The 22,058-nt window shown below is 44.6% G+C and overlaps 1 protein-coding gene across 1 annotated transcript in view; it reads left to right on the top strand.

Annotated features, from left to right (window-relative positions):
* The first annotated feature begins 221 nt into the window (after positions 1-221).
* Positions 222-22,058, top strand: part of LOC126100340 (28S ribosomal protein S15, mitochondrial) — a 44,261-nt gene continuing 22,424 nt past the window's right edge. The window contains exons 1-2 of the mRNA XM_049910952.1: positions 222-719; positions 15,859-15,992. Coding sequence (XP_049766909.1) covers positions 430-719; positions 15,859-15,992 — 424 coding nt within the window. The 5' untranslated portion in view covers positions 222-429. The remainder of the gene's footprint in view (positions 720-15,858; positions 15,993-22,058) is intronic.

Here is a 22,058-nt window from a genome sequence, read left to right on the forward strand (position 1 = left end):
CACACATTATTTCATTTGACGCTGTATCAAAAACTGTACAATTACGTAGAATTTGTGGTGTCCTATGTGAACGGTAGCTCACGATGCTACTGCAGAAAACCACATGTTGTAGCACTACTTGTGTCAACTCGGCTTAAGCGAATTTAGCTGATGTGACGCAGAGTGGGAATACACCCTGACGTGACGGTGCCGTGACGTAACGTGACGTCCAGTGTGGATAGGCCTTATGTCTTTGATTTAGTGCAATGATCACGGATTAAGCGTCGTGAAGGGAAATTTTGAGATACCTGCAACATTTGATGTTCCGCTTGTGGCAACATTGAGAGAATGAAAACAAATGTGGAAGATACATAACACTATAACAGATTTGCGCACAGCGCAAAATTACTTCGATACCGTTATGTGCATTATTGTGTGAACGTCAGAAGCATGTCAGTGATACTTAACAGCAGGCATCTGCCTGTAGTGAAACTCGTTCCCTGCATACAGAGAACTTTTTCGCATGCTGCTTCGTCCAGTAGTTTGTTTACTGAAACATTTTTTCCAAATGTCCAGTGTTTGCAAGCAAGAACATTCAAGTCCAACCTCAAAATAAAATGGGTTCGCCCGCCGAAGATTCCCTGCATAGATCCAGTAAAGAGCGGCGACCTGGAGCCCGCTGCTGAAGTGGACACGAATCGGCTGCCTCCCGAATTTGAAAAAGTTGAAGCAAGCAAAGAGTAAGTCCTAACGTGAACATCTTATATCTGAGATATGTCTCAAACTATTAACTGAGCGTATACTATTCCAACCGTAAACATGTGATTATAGTGGCGAGTCGTTTTTGATATTGTTGTGGGCGTTTCTGTAGGATACCAGTAATGTTATGTGAGAAACTCCTATCATTTTCCACGCAGCCCGTACCTTACAACTACAGCTCTCTAGGGCCTCACAATTCATACAGTGACGACAAAAGAACTTTACTTTTTCACCCAGCCTATATCTTACAGTCAACAGCTCTGTCTATCCTCACAATTCATACAGTGACGGAAAAAGAACTTTACTATAGCGTAGTCGTTTCCAGAGGAGAAAAACATTTTACTGTTAGGGAAAACTGTAGATCTTTGCAGGAATGCTATTCGGATTACAATAAATTTAAATAGGTTTCAGGTAATCTGTAATTATTTAAAGAAGCAAAACACAGGAAAGATTGCAACACTCCAACAAGAAGACATTAAATTTATTCAGAATAGGGCTTCGTATTTCATTTTGAATAAATATCTGTGTTCAGGGGCAGATGCATAAAAAGACTTTCTTGTTATTTTTCACTTATGAGCCACATTCTGAGGAAAAAAATTGGAATGCCACAAAGGTATTGGTATTGGGTCAGGGTGTCATCATAGGTTTCTGTAAATTTAGTTTATTTGTTCATCCAAGGATAATCTCGCAATGATATAGAATTTGTCACTTGGTAACACAGAACAAATCAGTTGGCCAAAATATACAACACACTACGTACAGAACATGCTTTATGAGGGTAGGACTGGTAGCCTATGGGAGGGAGATTCCATAGTGACTCATGTTACATTTTGAAATCAATGTTTTATTATGTTGGCTTGTTATTAGCCTATAAACCCATATTTTATTTTGTGTTCTTTGTGTTTTTTCTTCTGTGTTATTTAAGCAAAGCTCTTGAAGTGTTGTTTAAGGAAGAAAAAGGATTAAAATTAAAGAACAAGAATGTAATTTATGTTGTGACTCATGTTACAAATTTGGGACATCCTATTCCTGATGTGCATTTTAGGTCAAAAGTGTCCTCAAACTATTAGGAGTGTGGATCTGGTTTTTAATCAAAGAAAATGCATATTAGGTTGGCATTCAAATGACACAGTTGCAAATTTCTAAAAATATTTATGCCATGTGAAATATTGTAATATATTGAAAAAGGTGCATGACTCAATGTTACGTGACTCGTGTTACTTGCCACTTCTTGTTGGGAAAACTTTTTTCCTGCGAGCAGAGAAATGAAAATATGACATTAATTGCCAAATAAGATATGCTTCACATTAACATTTCACTTTTCAAACACTATAAAAAATTAGAAGAGCATGACATCTTAAAAAATGAACTGTAAATTCAATTAAAAGTCAGAGAACTGAAAATATTGTCTTGCATTGAGAGCATCAAGTGGATTAATTTCATCGCATTTTACAGGCCATTTCCAATAGTGACCAGCTCACACCAGTGCACTGATTAAGTAAGAATTTCCAAAAACTGTGTGTACTTCTCCAGCACTGAATTTACTGTCATATTCTACTTTGTACCAGTCTCCAACTTTCACACTTTGTATATAATTTTTAACATTTGTATGCAGCGACAGCAACTGATATTGTTTATATAAGAATATACAGCCTACAGTTGCAGGTTAACTTTGTCGTTTACCTAGGTTTCAATGTTAGTAATAACGTCTTCTTCAGAACATAAAATATTATTTAAATGTTTGCCTAAAACAAGCCATGTCCTTAGTCAACTTTATAAAACTTGATGCGTAACCATAAGATTTTGTCACTTCTATTAAACAGGTTGTAGCAAATTCTCTTTAAGCCTCATCGAGGCCCATACAACGGGCTTAAAGAGAATTTGCTACAACCTGTTTAATAGAAGTGACAAACCTTATGGTTATGCATCAAGTTTTGTAAAGTTGATTTAGGACATGGCTTGTTTTAGGCTAACATTTAAATAATATTTTATGTTCTGAAGAAGACGTTATTACTGACATTGAAACCTAGGTATACGATAAAGTTAACCTGCAACTGTAGGCTGTATATTCTTATATAAACTTTCTATAGTTTCTTGAGTATGATGATCTGCAGCACCAAAATTCTTTGGAGACAGCAGATATGTTTGTATTGCTCCTTTCTTGTAGTGAAAGGAGTGAATGCTTTTTATGTATGATGCTGAAGAAAATATTTGAAAAAGATTAAGTTTCACATTGATTCCTTGAATTTCATCAATAGACACATGAAAAACCTGTGTAGTTGTGGTACTTGCAGCTACCTGAGCCAAAGTTGATGCATGAGCTACTAAGAATTTTCACTTTTTTTACTGCATTCCCCACTAGCCGTTCCACAACTGCACCAATTTGAACGATTACACCCCATTCGGTTGACATCCGCATACGGTGCAGTTACATTACCATCGCCATCACAAGTACCAGTTGCACCACTCTCTTTGCCACAAACAGTGGGCCCTCTGGGCCTCCAGAATACATCCACCCCTTGGTGGGAGGAGGAAAATCTCCTTCCATTGCTCTCAAAGCACCTATTTTGGGAGCGAGCCCCCCCCCCCCCCCCCCCAACGCAGGGGGACATTGGTCCCCCTCCCACCAGCCAGAGAAGCAACAGCCTCCTCCGGCTCCTCTCATGCTCTCTGCCAAAGTCTCCACTAATGCCACAGCAGACACTCACCAGTGGCTAAAGGAGCCAAAAACTGCTGGACAAAGAGCTTCACAGTCTTCCTCCGTGCCTGAAGCTACTTCGGGGATGTCCTCCCAGCAAGCCCCTAAAGAGAAATGAGAGGGCAAGCAAACAAGGAAGTCTACTATGAAAAAGGACCCTCCAGTGGCCCCAACATCACCACTCCATACCAATTCTGCACCTGCGGATGAGGTGGAGATCTCAGCATCCCCTGAGGACCTGGATCTCACACACGCCTCATCCGCAATAGGAATGGATAAAAATACTCAATCAGTGGCAGCAGGTGACCCTGAGGTGTAACCCGCCTCCTTGCGTGCTTCATGCCTTCCCAACCTCAAGATAACGTCATCCTCCAGTGGAGCTGCTGCGGTTTTTTCCACCGCATGGCTGAGCTACAGCAACTGTTAAGATTTACACATGTTTTCTGCATTGCCCTCCAGGAAACCTGATTCCCGGCAATGCGGACCCCTGTCCTTCGCGGCTGTAGGGGTATACCAAAACCGTAGCGACTATAATAGATTGTCAGGTGAAGTTTGTGTCTGTCCTGAACTCAGTATGCAATGAACCTGTGCCTCTTCTGTCAGGATAAGGACGATGCAGGAAATAATTGTCTGCAATGTATATTTTCTTCCAGATGGTGCAGTACCTCTGAACGTGTTGGCTGCACTGATTCAACTCCCTAAACCTTTCTTACTTTTGGGAGATTTTAACGCCCATAACTCCTTGTGGGGTGGCACTGTGCTTACTGGCCCACATAGAAATGTCAAAACTTTACTGTCTCAACTCGACCTCTGCCTCTCAAATACTGGGGCACCCACACACTTCACTTACTCGGCCATTGATTTATCCCTCTGCAGCCCACGATGACTTGTGTGGTAGTGACCACTTTCCCATCTTCCTGTCACTCCCCCAGTGCCATCTCCCCCACATGGTACCATCGATGTGGTAGTTCAGCAGGTCACTATAACGATCGTTTCTGCAGCGGAAAACACGATCCCATTTTCTTTAGGGTGCCCCGGCGAGAGTCAGTGGCCTGGTTGTCGCCGGAAATCGTTGAGACCATTAAAGAGTGTCGGCGAGCTCTACAGCGACTTAAGGGGCACCCTTCCCTAGAGCACCTAATAGCTTTTAAACAGCTCCATGTCGCATTTGCCAGCTTATAAAAAGACGGAAACAGGAGTGTTGGGAGAGGTGCGTATCGACCATCGGGTGCCATATGTCACCTTCCCAAGTCTGAATGAAGATCAGACATGTTTGTGAGTGCCAGACCCTGACAGGTGTTACTGGCATTACCATCAGTGACGTGTTATCTACCGACACAAATGCAGTTGCTAAGCACTATGCTTAAGCTTCCGCATTGGGGAATTATCCCCCAGCATTTCGCACCCTCAAAAAGTGGATGGAAAAGAAAGCCCTCTCATTCACTGAACGTAACAATGAACCCTACATTTTCAGAGTGGGAGCTCTTCAGCGTCCTTCCACATTGCCCCGACACAGCTCCTGGGCCAGATCGGATCCACAGTCAGATGATCAAACATCTTTCATCCAACTACAAGTGACATCTCCTCGTCATCTTCAACCGGATCTTGGGTGATGGCGTCTTTCCATCGCAATGGCAGAAGAGCACCATCATTCCAGTGCTCAAACCCAGTAAAAACCCACTTGATGTGGAGAGCTATTGACCCATCAGCCTCACCAATGTTCTTTGTAAGCTGTTAGAAAGTGTTTGGTCCTGGAGTCATTTGGCTTACGGGCTCCATGCCAGGGCTGTTTCTGCCAGGGTCACTCTACCATTTTTGATTTACGAAAAGCTTCAGACACTATCTGGCGACATCATATCCTTGTCACATTATAGGGGTGGGGTCTCTTGGGCCCGCTCCCAATTTTTATCAAAATTTCCTATTGCTCCATACTTTCCATGTCGAAGTTGGAGTCTCCTATAGTTCCCCCCATATTCAGGAGAATGGGGTACCGCAGGGCTCTGTATTGAGTGTATCTCTATTTGTAGTGGCCATTAACGGACTAGCAGCAGCTGTCGGGCCATCGGTCTCACCTTCTCTGTATGCAGATGACTTCCGCTTTTCGTACTGCTCCTCCAGTACTGGTGTTGTCAATCGGCACCTACAGGGAGCCATCCACAAGGCGCAGTCATGGGCTCTAACCCAAGGCTTCCAGTTTTTAGGACTGGTTTTCGATGCCCAATTGATGTGGCTCCCTCATCTTCATCAGCTGAAGGGGAAGTGCTGGCAGCACCTCAATGCCCTCCACAGCCTGAGCAACACCAACTGGGGTGAAGATCACTCTACAATGCTGCAGCTCTACAGAGCCCTTGTTCATGGGAGTCTGGTTTATGGTTTGGTGCTGCCCTCAGCATTGCGCGTTTACTTGACCCACTACACCGCTTGGCGTTCGACTGGCAACAGGAGCTTTTAGGACGAGTCCAGTGACTGATGTCCTGGTGGAGGCTAGAGTCCCTCCATTGAAGGTTAGGCATGCACAACTGCTCACCAGTTACATTGCACACATTAATAGTTCTCCTGAGCATCCGAATTACTGTCTCCTTTTCCCATCCACAGTGGTTCATCTCCCACATCAGAGGCCCATGTCAGGGTTTACGATTGCGGTTCGTGTCCGATATCTTCTGTCTGAACAGGAGTCGTTGCCTTTACCATCTATACTCGAGGTCCATTCACGTACACCTCTATGTTGTACACCTAGGCCGAAGCTTCGCCTGGAGCTTTCACATGATCCTAAGGACTCAGTTAACACCGCAGCGCTCCGTTGTCACTTCCTCTTGATTCTTGACATGTACCGGGACCAGGAAGTGGTTTTCACTGATGGCTCGATGGCTAAAGGTCACATTGGCTCCGCATATGTTCATGGAGGACATGTTGAACAGCGTTCTTTGCCAGATGGCTGCAGTGTTTTCACTGCAGAGCTGGCAGCCATTTCTTGCGCTCTTGAGTGCATCCGCTCATGCCCTGGCGAGTCGTTTCTTCTCTGTACGGACTCCTTTAGCAGCCTACAAGCGATCGACCAGTGCTACCCCTGTCATCCTTTGATAGTGACCATACAGGGGTCCATCTATGCCCTGGAATGGTCTGGTCGTTCCTTGGTGTTTGTGTGGACCTCAGGCCACATCAGAATCCCAGGAAATGAACTTGCCAACAGGCTACACGGAAACCATTTCTGGAGGTCAGCATCCCCGTAACTGACCTGCGATCATTATTACGCTACAAGGTTTTTGGCTTTGGGAGACAGAATGGCATAATCTCAGTATGCACAACAAACTGTGTGCCCTTAAGGAGACCACAGATGTGCGGAAGACCTCCATGCGGGCCTCTCACAGGGACTCTGTGGTTCTCTTTCAGCTCCACGTTGGCCATACATGGTTAACACATAGCTACTTCCTCCACCAGGAGGACCCACCTCAGTATCACTGTGACTCACATATGACTGTCGTCCACATCTTGCTGGACTGCCCACTTTTAGCCACTCTGCGGCAGACTTTTAATCCTCCCAGCACCCTCACTTCGGTGTTGGGCAACAATGCCTCAACAGCAGATTTAGTTTTATGTTTTATTCATGAGGGGGTTTTTATCATACCATTTAAGGGTGGGCATTTAGCCTTCTCTCTGAGGTTGCCACCCTCCCTCCATTTTAACTCTGTCACACTTTCTTTGCATTTGTTTGTCTTGGTGGTCATCTTTTCCCTACATGTGTTCATCTCGCCTTGTCTTTTTGGGGTGGACATTTTAATGTGTTGCAGAGTGGCTGGCTCATCCTCTTACCTTATTGTGATCAGCCAGCCCAGACCATCTGCTCTTTGGTTTTAATACCAACTTCTACGTTTCCTTGTGGTGTATGTTTTCCCTGTTTTTTGTTCGTTTCATTCGTTTTCTGTTTAGGTGTGGTGTTGGGTGTTATTGTTCCTTGAGCCTTGCTTGTGTCAGGAAAAAGGGACTGATGACCCTATAGTTTGGTTGCCACGTGGAAAGGGGACGGGGGCAAGGCAGTAAGGTTTTAGGCATGGGGGTATTGCTAGAGTACAGGATGTGCTGGAGAGAGAGTTCTCACCTTATTAGCTCAGAGAAAGCTGTAAGCAATTATCGAAATGACAAGCAAAGTGAAGCAGCTATTGAAGTCATTGGTGTTGGGTGCGCAGCATATTCAGCAACTGTATGGTCATGTTTGCAGTATGTCACAGTTTGGTGAGTGTCAATCACGCAAGTAGATAGTTTGTTACTTGTCATGCCCACATAGAATGCTGTACAGGAATTGCAACAAGCTGATATATAACATGGCTGTTTCACACATTTTCTGTTACATGTTTCTATGTGTCATGCATTGGTCCACTTATTTTATGTATTTTTCCATCCAGGAGTTTCCAATATTGTTATCAATGACAAAGTAAGATTCTTACTATAACAAAATACAGCAATTAGAACTCAATATGTAGGCTAACATGCTACAACTTTTAATGGCATAAAATACTTCTTTTTATATGTAAATTGACTTATAAGTCTTATCCACCTTGATAGTGTCGGGTGGTAAATGTTGGTTAGTCTTTCAGTATTTGGTGCCCTACAGCTTTCAGATGTTTATTGAAAATCATATTTTTTTATAGAAAGTATAATGTAATTAGATACATTAAAGTCCTATATTCGGCTCCTGGTTACATGAATAACCAGAACTTTATGAAAATATGGGGCAAAGAAATTGGCCAATCTCACAAAATCTGCGGATGTATACCCAACATTCCTTCTCACACTGCAACAAAAACATGAACTGGACAAAACAATTCAATAAATAGAATTTAAACAGTGTTCAGAATAATATATCATATTACTGACATATTGGATCTTTTTAACACTGATATTTAATGTACAAAATAGTACATTACTGAGTGCTGGAACAGATTTGTGACTGGATTCAGTACTTCCCAGCTGATACAACTCAAAATTTCTTAATGGGATGAAAGCAACAGAAGTGAAAAGGTGATCTAGTGGATAACACCAAAATCTCGCTGAGGTCATTCTACATTCCCTACATGTGGATTTGGGAGTAGGCATTGAGGTTACAGAGAAAAGAGCAAAGGCTACATCTGCCATGAGTCCATTTTGTGAAAATGTCATCAGTGAATCTGAACCAGACAATAAATTTTAGGTGTTGACTGGATACAAAGTATTCCTCCAGATGTCCCTTAAATAAGTTGATGTAAGATGGTGCCATGCAAGTACCCATGGCAGCACCTCAGGTTTGTTTGTAGATTTGGCCTTTGAAAGTGGAAATAATTTTGCGTCGCAATGTGACTGGCTAGAAGAATTAGGAAAGAGGTGATGGGTTTAGTATCAGAAGGACAATGGGAAAGACAGATCGCAGGGCCATGGGCATGGTGAGCACATCCAGTGCTCTTGCAGTAGCCCTTGCCTAAAACTCTGATAACCAGTTTCCCACTGTTCAATCTTACTGCCATCTCCTCTGCAGCTTCCTCCTCTCTCCCCCTTCATAATCCCCCCTGCGGGTCCGGGGATTAGAATAGGCCCGAGGTATTCCTGCCTGTCGTAAGAGGCGACTAAAAGGAGTCCATCGCCCTCACGGGGGTAGTTAGCGCCTGCGTCCGGAGACGGACGGTTCCTCGACCTATTATTGTGGTCTTTTTGGTTTTTCACTTCTCGTTTCTTCCTTCCTTTTGTTGGTTCCTTTCTTTGCTCTTCTCCACCTCACTGTCTTCCTTACTCTTTCCCTTGACTTCTCCTTGCCTTCTCATTGCCTTCTTCTCCTTGCCTTCTCATTGCCTTCTTCTCCTTGCCTTCTCTGGTCTCCGCCTCGACGTTTGAGACAGTCTGTCCTCTTTCTCCCTCTCTCTCTTTTCCTCTTCTTCCTTCCTCCCTGTGCGTGCCTGAAGGCCGACCCACGCGTTCGCACGCGTAGCCGGTGACGGGGTAACGCATAAGTCCCCGCCCTGGGTAGACATGTAAGGCACGCGCGTACCCCCTGGTGAAGGCCAGGCCCGGGGAGGGGTGATTGCCTGAGTTGATACCTTCTGACCATGCCGATTGGTCCCTCCGTCTGTTTCTCGGGAGGTGTGACCTGAGGTGTAAACATTCACCTAAGGCGGGAGTGCCCTCTGAGAGGGTCCCCACAAGGAAGGAGCGCGCCATCGGAGACGCTGGCAATCATGGGGGATTCCTCCGCAATGGATTCTACTCCATCTCTCTCGACTTCAACCCAAAAACGGAAACGTGACCAGCCAACAGTGACAAAAGTACTACCGCCTGCCCCACAGTTCCTCGTAGTTTCTCGATCTGAGGACGGAAAGGATTTTTCCTCTGTCAACCCTTTCGTTATTCAGAAGGGCGTAGATGCCATAGCTGGATCTGTCAAATCTTGTACCAGGTTGCATAACGGTACCTTATTACTAGAAACTGAGAGTGCCTTTCAGGCACAAAAACTGCTTCGGGCCACACTCCTGTACACGTTCCCTGTCCGGGTGGAGGCCCACCGAACTTTGAATTCGCCTCGTGGTGTAGTCTATACTAGCTCCCTCGACGGATTGACTGACGAGGAGCTTCAATCTTTCCTCGCTGAGCAGGGCGTGACGGCTGTCCATAGGGTCATGAAAAAGGTCAACAATGACCTTGTACCGACCCGGACACTTTTCTTGACCTTCGATAGTGTTAAGCTGCCATCGCGCATCAAGGCGGGCTACGAGGTTATTTCTGTTCGCCCCTATGTCCCGACACCTATGCGCTGCTACCAGTGTCAGCATTTCAATCACACTCGACAGTCGTGTTCCAATGCGGCTAAATGTGTCACTTGTGGCAGGGATGCCCATGAGGGTGACTGTCCACCTCCGTCTCCTCGTTGTGTGAACTGTCAGGGTGACCATGCCGCATCCTCCCGCGACTGTCCTGTCTATAAGGAAGAACGCTGTATCCAAGAAATTCGGGTCAAAGAGAAAGTGTCCACCTCGGCTGCTCGCAAGCTATTGGCTAGTAGGAAGCCCACGCTGCTCCCAGCGGGGAAATACAGTACTGTCCTCGCCTCTCCTCGGACTACCCGGGAGGTAGCAACCCAGACATGCGATCTGACCTTCAGCACCACGGTCGTCCGTTCGGCCAGTGCTAAGATCGCGCGGTCGACGTCTCCTCTTCCTCCCATCACCCCACAGACACCAGCCCCTTCCTCAGCTTCTGCTAAGACGAAGACCCCGAAGTCAGATGCACGGGCCTTCAAGAAGGAACCATCCCGTGCAGACTTCCTCCGTACCTCGACCTCCCAGCCTTCGACCGGTACTTCCACCAAACGTCCTTCCAAAAAGGCGCATAGGAAGCACAGTTCTCCTTCTCCGCCACGGCGCATTTCTTCTCCTGCGCCACCCAGCGGTTGCCGCCCCAGGCCGTCATCCGTTTCGCCTGGCCGCACCGCTGGTAGCTGTACATCTGGCCGTTCACCGGCGGAGGAAGCTCCCCCTCCCGGCCATCCTCCCGAGATGGCCGATGACCCTATAGACCCAATGGACGATGACTGTCCGCCTACTGATAGCGGTGGCAGTGCTCGCTCGAAGCCAGGCCCTAAGCGGCCTTCGAGGTGATCCCTTCTATCATCTTCCTTTTCTTACGATGGCACTTATTCACTGGAATATTCGCAGCATTCGCTCCAACCGAGAGGACTTGAAGTTGCTGCTCCGCTTGCACCGTCCGCTCGTCGTAGCCCTACAGGAAACGAAGCTACGCCCATGCGATCAAATTGCCTTGGCACACTACACCTCTGTGCGTTTTGACCTACCCCCTGTGGTAGGTATCCCAGCTCATGGAGGGGTTATGTTGCTGGTCCGGGATGATATTTACTACGATCCCATCACGTTGCACACCGGCCTGCAGGCAGTTGCCATCCGCATTACTCTCCCCACTTTTACGTTTTCCTTTTGTACCGTTTACACTCCATCATCATCTGCCGTTACCAGGGCAGACATGATGCAACTTATTGCTCAGCTACCTGCACCATTTTTGTTAACTGGAGACTTCAATGCCCACCATCCCCTTTGGGGCTCTCCAGCACCCTCCCGAGGGGCTCCTTGTTAGCAGACCTTTTCAACCAGCTCAATCTTGTCTGCCTCAATACTGGCGCCCCTACTTTTCTTTCGGACACATCTCACACCTATTCCCATTTAGACCTCTCTGTATGTACTCCCCAACTTGCACGCCGGTTTGAGTGGTATGCACTTTCTGATACATATTCGAGCGACCACTTCCCGTGTGTTATCCATCTCCTGCAGCATACCCCCCTCCGTGCTTCTCTAATTGGACCATCTCCAAGGCAGACTGGGGGCTCTTCTCTTCCAGGGCGACCTTTCAGGATCAAACCTTCACAAGCTGCGATCGTCAGGTCGCACACCTCACGGAAGTCATTCTCGCTGCTGCTGAATATTCCATCCCTCACCCTCCTTCTTCTCTACGTCGCGTACCGGTCCCCTGGTGGACCGCAGCATGTAGAGACGCTTTACGTGCTCGTCGACGTGCTTTACGCACATTTAAACGCCACCCTACAGTGGCGAATTGTATCAATTATAAACGATTACGTGCTCAGTGTCGTCGTATTATCAAAGAAAGCCAGCTGGGCTGCTTTCACAAGCACCTTCAACAGTTTTACTCCTTCTTCTGTTGTCTGGGGTAGCCTGCGCCGGCTATCTGGCACTAAGGTCCACTCACCAGTTTCTGGCTTGAAGGTCGCGAATGACGTCCTTGTGGCCCCTGAGGCTGTCTCCAATGCCTTCGGCCGCTTTTTCGCAGAGGTTTCGAGCTCCGCTCATTACCACCCTGCCTTCCTCCCCCGCAAACAGGCAGAGGAGGCTAGGCCACCTAACTTCCGCTCCTCGAATTGTGAATGTTATAATGCCCCATTCACCATGCGGGAACTCGAAAACGCACTTGGCCGATCACGGTCCTCCGCTCCAGGTCCAGATTCTATTCATATTCAGATGCTGAAGAACCTTTCTCCTGCGGGTAAAGGTTTTCTTCTTCGTACATACAATCGCATCTGTGTTGAGGGACATGTTCCCGCATGCTGGTGCGAGTCTATTGTTGTCCCGATTCCTAAGCCGGGGAAGGACAAGCACTTGCCTTCCAGTTATCGACCTATCTCGCTTACCAGCTGTGTCTGTAAAGTGATGGAGCGAATGGTTAACTCTCGATTGGTTTGGCTGCTCGAGTCTCGACACCTACTTACCAATGTACAATGTGGATTTCGTAGGCGCCGCTCTGCTGTTGACCATCTGGTTACCTTGTCGACCTTCATTATGAATAACTTCTTGCGGAAGCGCCCGACTGCGGCTGTGTTCTTTGATTTGGAGAAGGCTTACGACACCTGTTGGAGGGCGGGCATTCTCCGCACCATGCATACATGGGGCCTTCGCGGTCGCCTCCCTCTTTTTATTCGTTCCTTTTTAATGGATCGACAGTTCAGGGTACGTGTGGGTTCTGTCCTGTCCGACACCTTTCGCCAGGAGAATGGGGTGCCACAGGGCTCAGTTTTGAGCGTCGCTCTCTTCGCCATCGCGATCAATCCAATAATGGATTGTCTCCCAGCTGATGTATCAGGCTCCCTTTTCGTGGACGATTTTACCATCTATGGCAGCGCGCAGTGTACACGTGTCCTGGAGCGCTGTCTTCAGCGTTCTCTTGACCGTCTTTACTCCTGGAGTGTCGCCAATGGCTTCCGTTTTTCTGCCGAGAAGACGGTCTGTATTAACTTCTGGCGCTACAAAGAGTTTCTCCCACCGTCCTTACGACTCGGTCCCGTTGCTCTCCCAATCGTGGAGACAACCAAATTTTTAGGCCTTACCTTTGACAGGAAACTTAGCTGGTCTCCACATGTGTCATATTTGGCCGCCCGTTGTACTCGTTCTTTAAATGTCCTCCGTGTTCTCAGTGGTATGTCGTGGGGAGCGGATCGAACCGTCCTACTTCGTCTATATCGGTCGATCGTCCGCTCCAAGCTGGATTATGGGAGCTTCGTATACTCCTCTGCACGGCCATCCATCTTACGCCGCCTCAACTCCATACAACATCGGGGTTTACGACTTGCGATCGGAGCATTTTATACCAGTCCCGTAGAGAGTCTTCATGCTGAGGCTGGCGAATTGCCACTCACCTACCGGCGCGATATGCTGCTTTGTCGGTATGCCTGTCGGCTACTGTCAATGCCCGACCATCCGTCTTATCGTTCCTTTTTTGACGACTCTCTTGACCGTCAATACGGGTTGTATGTCTCTGCCCTGCTACCCCCTGGAGTTCGCTTTCGTCGCCTCCTTCAACACCTTAATTTTTCACTCCCTGCAACCTTTAGAGTGGGCGAGAGCCACACGCCACCTTGGCTCCAGGCTCAGGTCCGCGTTCACCTTGACCTCAGCTCGCTCCCAAAAGAGGTCACCCCCGGTTCGGTCTACCACTCCTGTTTTTTGGAACTTCGTTCGAAGTTCATCAACATGACTTTCATTTATACAGATGGCTCTAAGACCAATGACGGGGTCGGGTGTTCCTTTATTGTCGGGGCACAAAGTTTCAACTACCGGCTCCATAGCCATTGTTCGGTCTTCACAGCTGAGCTCTTTGCCCTCTACCAGGCTGTTCTTTACATCTGCCGCCACCGACATTCTGCTTATGTCATCTGCTCAGATTCCCTGAGCGCCATCCAGAGCCTCAGTGATCCATACCCGGTTCACCCTTTCGTACACCGGATCCAACGCTCTCTTCAGCAGCTGGTGGACGTCGGTTCTCCGGTTAGCTTTATGTGGGTTCCTGGCCATGTCGGTATCCCTGGGAACGAAGCTGCAGATGCCGCGGCCAAGGCTGCGGTCCTCCAGCCTTGGACAGCTTCTTGTTGTGTCCCTTCGTCCGATTTTAGCAGGGTCATTTGTCGGCGAATTGTATCGCTGTGGCATGCCGATTGGGCTGCACTTACCGACAACAAGCTTCGGGCCTTAAAACCTCTTCCCGTGGCTTGGACGTCCTCCTCACGCCCTTCTCGGCAGGAGGAGGTCGTTTTAGCCCGGTTAAGAACTGGACACTGCCGGTTCAGCCATCGCCATCTGCTGACGGCTGCGCCGGCGCCGTTCTGCCCATGTGGGCACTTGCTGATGGTTAGACACATTTTAATGTCCTGTCCAGATCTTAACACACTGCGCCTCGATCTTCACCTGCCAAATACTTTCGATGCCATTTTAGCGGATGACCCACGAGCAGCTGCTCGTGTTCTTCGTTTTATCAATTTGACAAACCTCGCTAAGGACATTTGATGATGCTGTTTTTTAATCCTATGCCTGTCAGTCTGTCTTTTATCGTGTTTTCCCTTTTAGTTGTTGTTGTCAACTTGTGCCTCGCGGTGCATTCTTAGAGTAGTCAGGGCGCTAATGACCATTGAAGTTGTGCGCCCTAAAACCACAAAAAAAAAAAAAAAAAACCCTTCATAATGTGGGCATATTTTCTCTCTCTCCCTCTCTCCCCCTCTCCCCCTCCCTCCCCCCCCCTCTCTCTCTCTCTCTCTCTCTCTCTCTCTCTCCCTCCCTCCCTCCCTCCCTCCCTCTCCCTCTGCCCCCCCCCTCACACACACACACACACACACACATACACACACACTTACATACTCTACCCTCTGAACTCCTTTAATCATATTTTACAACAGTTGAGTCATCTGTCGAAAGATCTACCTCACATTATCCCATTATCCCGCTGCCACCTCCTTGCCTCATGTGTCTTTCTCTACCTGCTCTCGACCTTAATCTGCCCAGGCAACTGTTCTCATTAATTGAATATCAATAATCAGTCTTTCTGCGGTCACAGGAGTATGCATTTGTGTGTGTGTGTGTGTGTGTGTGTGTGTGTGTGTGTGTGTAAATGGGTACTTTTACTAGAGAAAGAGCAAGAGCTCAATAGCTAGTGTGAATACAGTTTTGTGTTACATGTTTCTATGTGCCATACATCATCCCACTACAGTTGAGTGGTTACCTTTCCCTTATTTTACATACTTTCTTTGTCTTTTACTGTGGAAATCAGCATTATATATTCTTATTACTGCATAAAAGCTTCTCGTTGTTACACAGGTAGTTTTTCAGTATGACACTTTATTACATCTACTGCACCTCTGTTTAGCATAGCTGAAAAATTTACTTTTAAAAACATAGTTTTACTTGTTGTCCAAATCATTTGAGAACATGCTTTATTGAATATTTTACTGGTTATCAGTTTTGTGTGTGTGTGTGTGTGTGTGTGTGTGTGTGTGTGTGTGTGTGTGTGTGTGTGTGTGTGTGTGTGTGTGTGTGTGAGAGAGAGAGAGAGAGAGAGAGAGAGAGAGATTGCATTTTAATTATTTACTGTCTCATTGAATATTTCGCTTGTTCCAGTATCAGTGATCTTGCGAAAAGAATTCTCTCGCTCGACTTCAGACATGCAAATGTTACTGCAAAAGTAGCAAGGGATGAAATGGTGGACTCTGTGAAAGTGCATAACCTGGACAAAACTTCAGATGAAGCTGTTAGTAAGTAAAGATGAAGTTTAATATTTTGATAGGAATTGCCTGTGACAAACTTCATTGCTTTCACTTGCTCCGGTAATTAAAAAAACACTTTTAAAGATAATATATGTCAATAGGAGAAACATTTATTCACAAAACCAAGAAGGCACTGAACACTGGACAAACATGTATTTAAAAAAAAAGCTTTGTTTTTGGACAAAGCAGGGAATGCAAAAGTATAGTTATCATATCACTAACACTACACTGCCATTACCTAAGTACAATTAAAAGTCTTTGTTACATAAACTATTATTGATGTACTTGCATTTCTTGAGCAAGATGATCGGTTATATAAATGCGTAGTTGTATGGAACAAGAAACAGCAGTGCAGAAAACCGGTTCTGAAATCGTTGTTATAATGAGTAGAAAGATTTTTTAATACTCATACTGTTTTATCAAAGTTTCACATCGAAGATCTTAATTGTAAGTGAAGATACTTCTTCACATTTTCAAGGCACCATAGTTTATTTCCACTTCGCATAAGGCAAACAATCAAATTCATGCCTCAGCTTTATGCATTTTGCTAAAGAGAGTCTTCCACACATATATATGATAAACACTGTTTGCAATCTGACAAGATTATATTACGTTTCAGATACCTTTTCAATTAAAAATCTCAACTTTGAATAAAAATTACGTACATGATGCACACGTAATTCACTGTGCCCGGTCCAAACATACTACTCATCTCTTAAACAAGGACTTTTCTACAAGTTTCAAACAAGGAGTGAAAAAAAATTTGAAACAAAGGGTGCCCTAGTTTTGACACATGGCACAATGCTACATTACAGCGTGGAGTTCTAGATTGTTCCAGAACCAGTACTTAATCAAAATAATTTTGGTATATATTTTTCTGCATACATGCAGTTTCAAACAAAATACAACCATTGAGATAAGCAAAAATTATAGAAATAATTATATATTATTGATCATAAATTTTTGATACAGCTTTTGTAAAATTTATGAAGTATGTCACATTGCTAAAATAACCAATATCTTGTACTTCCTTCTACGTGACGGTTTTCATGAAAGATTATAACAGTTCTTAAATCAGTGGAAAAGAAAATGTTACTAGAAACTGATGTAACCAAATACTGTATAGCATGCAATATATGTCAATTACAGTAAAGTGAAACAAATGAAATTTATAGGTAAATTAAATTCCTTAAAATCAAAGACAGATATGGAGTTTCTAGAAAACACAGGAAAGAATGAAATTTAAATAAGTGTTCCCATACAGTACATAGATCTCATAGGCTCCCATTTTTAGCAGTTTTAGATAAAACATAACTGAAAAAAGAGTGGAATCGTAATTTTCGTCAATCAGGATAGATATCGTAATCTACTGTTGATGAAGGCCCCTGTAATACAGAATCATTATAAGTAGTATATTCAAACTCATATTCGTGAATAATGTTCAATAATTTGGAACCCCCACCAATGTTGAATTAATGGAAAATGGAATGAAGATTTGAGGAAAGTGTCACAGAAATCTTCAACTAGTTGCTGTGAGAGGTCCTACAAGAATGTCATTACAAGGAAGCTTACTCTCAATATTCTCAGTGCCCACGTCCCAAAATAAATAACCATATTACTTCCATCAACATACTTGTTGCATATTCATCACGATAATAAAATTTATACAGTGGTGGGGGTCGGCAGATTTTGACCTGTGCACTGTCCGCAAAAGGAATAGGAAGAGGGTGGATAGAATGAATCTATCCTCTGCTACACATCATATAGTAACTTGAAAGTTAAAAAATCTAGAAAAAGATGTGCAGAGTCCCACCAGGTACCTCAAAGGTTCTGTTATGTCTGTGTCCTTGGAAATGTCTGTTATGACAGTTGGCTTGGCTCCCATTCACTTGATTCTGGTCCTGACTATGGACAGCATTTTACAAGATATGACCTACACTTAAATAATTCTGTGAAAAGAAGGTGCTCATTCAGTACAGCATAATGGTTTACTTGCCATGCCAGATAGTTCCAGTGTGAAAGAAGATGCTGTTAGGTGATCAGGTGATTAGGCTTTGACATTAATGTTAGGCTCTGCTGAAATATAAAAAATTGAGACATACATAAATACACAAGAAATGTAAAAACACAAATCTACATTCTTCTTTTAAGCTTTTAAGGATCATCAGTATCAGGACCCGCTGCTTTGCTGCTAAATGAAATGTTTTCCTAAGGACATTTTATTACACATAAGAATGCTCTTTTCCTTTAAGATATTGAAACATAATCCAAGTAGGGAAGGGCCCTGTATTGTTAATACTGTATATGGTATTGGTCTCTCAGGGATGGGGGACAGGAATTGTATAAACACTTAAATTCATGTAAGTGAGAGGTTAAAGATGTTACTGACATTAATGAGATATCAAAAATATTCCATGATTATTTATTGTGGAAAGATTGTTTATTATCTGTTGTGGGAAAACTGAATCAAAATTTCTTGTGCAACACAATTTTATAGATTGCTCACAAAATTACGTTTAGAGGAGAAATAGTAGATACATTTACAGGGCACTAGCAGCAAGGAAATTAGGGGATTATTAAATCTCAGATGTGCAAGGTTTCATACAGTACTGAAAAAATTCCAAATCATATAGTGCAGTTGACATTACAAAGTATTAAGATACTTTCACAATACTTTTGCTCATGAAAGAATTTTATCAGCGAGATTTAAGTATTGAGTTCTGTGGCCACAACAACATTAACTGGGTGTAAAGTTATGCAAAATACTAATGAATATCATTCTACTCATACTTTCGAAATTTTCCAAGACAGGATATAGGAGAACAATCATGTATTGCTCTGTGCATAACAATTTTGACAGATTCACAGTTTGATTTTAGGATTTGTTCATCTATATTACTAAATGACTATCCCGGACACAGTACCCAGGCCCATTGATAGCCTGCAAATGGCCAAACTTTATTCATCCCATATTTGAGAATGAAATGATGTAGTGACTTTAGAATGCAGTGAAACTTCAACATCAGGCATCATGTTTTAATTTATTACTTCTTTACTACTTAATGTATTCGCAGTCCTCTTTGGAGACGATATCTACACATTTTGTTGAATGTTCCTGCAACAGTATATCATGATACAACAAACAGTTCAGGAGATATGATGTCATAAACATTTAGGTGCGTGAAAAACTAGCTTCTGCTTCAAATGGCATGAATTACAACTCCTACATCAGACATGACACTTCAGTTTATTATTCCTTTACTAGATGCCATAAACATTGATATGTGTGAAACACTGACTTGTAAATATTAGATGACATTGATGCATTTAATGAAGAGTTTACATAACTAATCATTTGTAACACAATTGTTGTTAGTATTTGTGAACATTCACAATATTTAACTGTTTGAAATGGGTAAAGATGAAACATGCTTAACATCAAGTTTGTAACACATTAACTCGAATGAGATTTTCACTCTGCAGCGGAGTGTGCGCTGATATGAAACTTCCTGGCAGATTAAAACTGTGTGCCCGACCGAGACACGAACTCGGGACCTTTGCCTTTCGCGGGCAAGTGCTCTACCAACTGAGCTACCGAAGCACGACTCACGCCCGGTACTCACAGCTTTACTTCTGCCAGTACCTCGTCTCCTACCTTCCAAACTTTACAGAAGCTCTCCTGCGAACCTTGCAGAACTAGCACTCCTGAAAGAAAGGATATTGCGGAGACATGGCTTAGCCACAGCCTGGGGGATGTTTCCAGAATGAGATTTTCACTCTGCAGCGGAGTGTGCGCTGATATGAAACTTCCTGGCAGATTAAAACTGTGTGCCCGACCGAGACTCAAACTCGGGACCTTTGCCTTTCACGGGCAGGTGCTCTACCAACTGAGCTACCGAAGCACGACTCACGCCCGGTACTCACAGCTTTACTTCTGCCAGTACCTCGTCTCCTACCTTCCAAACTTTACAGAAGCTCTCCTGCGAACCTTGCAGAACTAGCACTCCTGAAAGAAAGGATATTGCGGAGACATGGCTTAGCCACAGCCTGGGGGATGTTTCCAGAATGAGATTTTCACTCTGCAGCGGAGTGTGCGCTGATATGAAACTTCCTGGCAGATTAAAACTGTGTGCCCGACTGAGACTCGAACTCGGGACCTTTGCCTTTCGCGGGCAAGTGCTCTACCAACTGAGCTACCGAAGCACGACTCACGCCCGTTACTCACAGCTTTACTTCTGCCAGTACCTCGTCTCCTACCTTCCAAACTTTACAGAAGCTCTCCTGCGAACCTTGCAGAACTAGCACTCCTGAAAGAAAGGATATTGCGGAGACATGGCTTAGCCACAGCCTGGGGGATGTTTCCAGAATGAGATTTTCACTCTGCAGCGGAGTGTGCGCTGATATGAAACTTCCTGGCAGATTAAAACTGTGTGCCCGACTGAGACTCGAACTCGGGGACCTTTGCCTTTCGCGGGCAAGTGCTCTACCAACTGAGCTACCGAAGCACGACTCACACCCGGTACTCACAACTTTACTTCTGCCAGTACCTCGTTGGTAGAGCGCTTGCTCGCGAAAGGCAAAGGTCCCGAGTTCGAGTCTCGGTTGGGCACACACTTTTAATCTGCCAGGAAGTTTCAACACATTAACTCGTTTGTAAAGTAATCATATGTATAAAGCTCTTTCATGCAAACTTCAGTTCTTTTAAAGAATTAGGAGTTTCCTAATGAGAACATTGTGGAATTAGGAATAATATGTTCAGTCCATTTATCTTATGTGATCAGTAGAAAGCAGAAGTGTTACATACCATTAACAAACTAACATGTGGCTAAGGTATTGTAATGTGAATAACAGAAGGAGTAATGATACCAACTCATTGAATGGTCAGTGAGCACACAGGCAAGACTGAAAACACTGCTAATATTTTGGAGAATATATTTCAGACTTTACTAATATGGGAAAAACACACACACACACACACACACACACACACACACACACACACACACACACACACACACAAATTACATTTTACCAATTTTCAGTGCTGACTAATTGCATTGCTATCATCTTTGTTGATCCTTTATTATCGAGTCCTCTAGCTCATCCTCTCTCAACCTTCATGTCTGTTTCATTACATTCCTGGAAGCTATTGTACAGTCTGCTGTTCTTAATTTGTTCTCTCTCCCTATTGCTTGTATTATGGGACATTTCCAGTAAAACCTCATTGACTTTATGCTCTCTATTGCATCAAGCAAGGTGGCACTAGTTAACACACTGGATTTGAATTTGTGAGGAGGGGGGCGGGGGGGGGGGTCAGCAGTGGTTTATGTCCCTATCTGCCCATTTGTATTTTGGTTTTCTGTGGTCTCCGTAAATCACTTATGACAAATACTGGGATGTTTCCTTTAAAAAGAATGCAGCATATTTGCTTCTCCTAATTTGAAAGGAAGGAAGATGACGGCTTAATGTTCTGTCAACAGTGAGGTCATTAGAGACACAACATAACATTGGTTGGGGAAGGAAAATTGGCAATGTCCATTTCAAAAAAAAACATCCCAACATTTGCCTTAAGCAGTTTAGGGAACCCTTTGGATGGCCATTCAGAGATTTGAACTGGTGCCCTTCCAAATGTGAGTCCAATGTCCTAATCATGTGCCACCTCCCTTGGTCCTTAATCCAAGCTTGTGTTCCATCTCTAACACCCCCAGAGGGCTCGCATCTCTTTTGTGAGTACCTGCTTGGCCACCAGGGCCCCCAGCCTTTGCAGCTCTACTTCCCTTTGCATGCTGCAAATCTATCTTTTTGTGTCCTTTGGGTGGTCTTCTGTGTACCGATTGTTCTTGGATCTGGTTTGTGATTTTGGACATTTGTTTTCCTCCCTTCAAGCATTCTACAACTTTTCATTCTTAACTCTATGGTCCCCTTGTTGTGTTTGACTACTCCTTTTCCAAATTTACAGAAGTCTGGATAGTGCGGGAAGGTCAGTCACCCAGGGTGGCATATATTCCAGCTCATGTGCCTTCTTTCTTTGCACCCTTCTTTTCTTGCAAGTGG

Source organism: Schistocerca cancellata, chromosome 9 (assembly GCF_023864275.1).
Source record: "Schistocerca cancellata isolate TAMUIC-IGC-003103 chromosome 9, iqSchCanc2.1, whole genome shotgun sequence".
Taxonomy (NCBI): domain Eukaryota; kingdom Metazoa; phylum Arthropoda; class Insecta; order Orthoptera; family Acrididae; genus Schistocerca; species Schistocerca cancellata.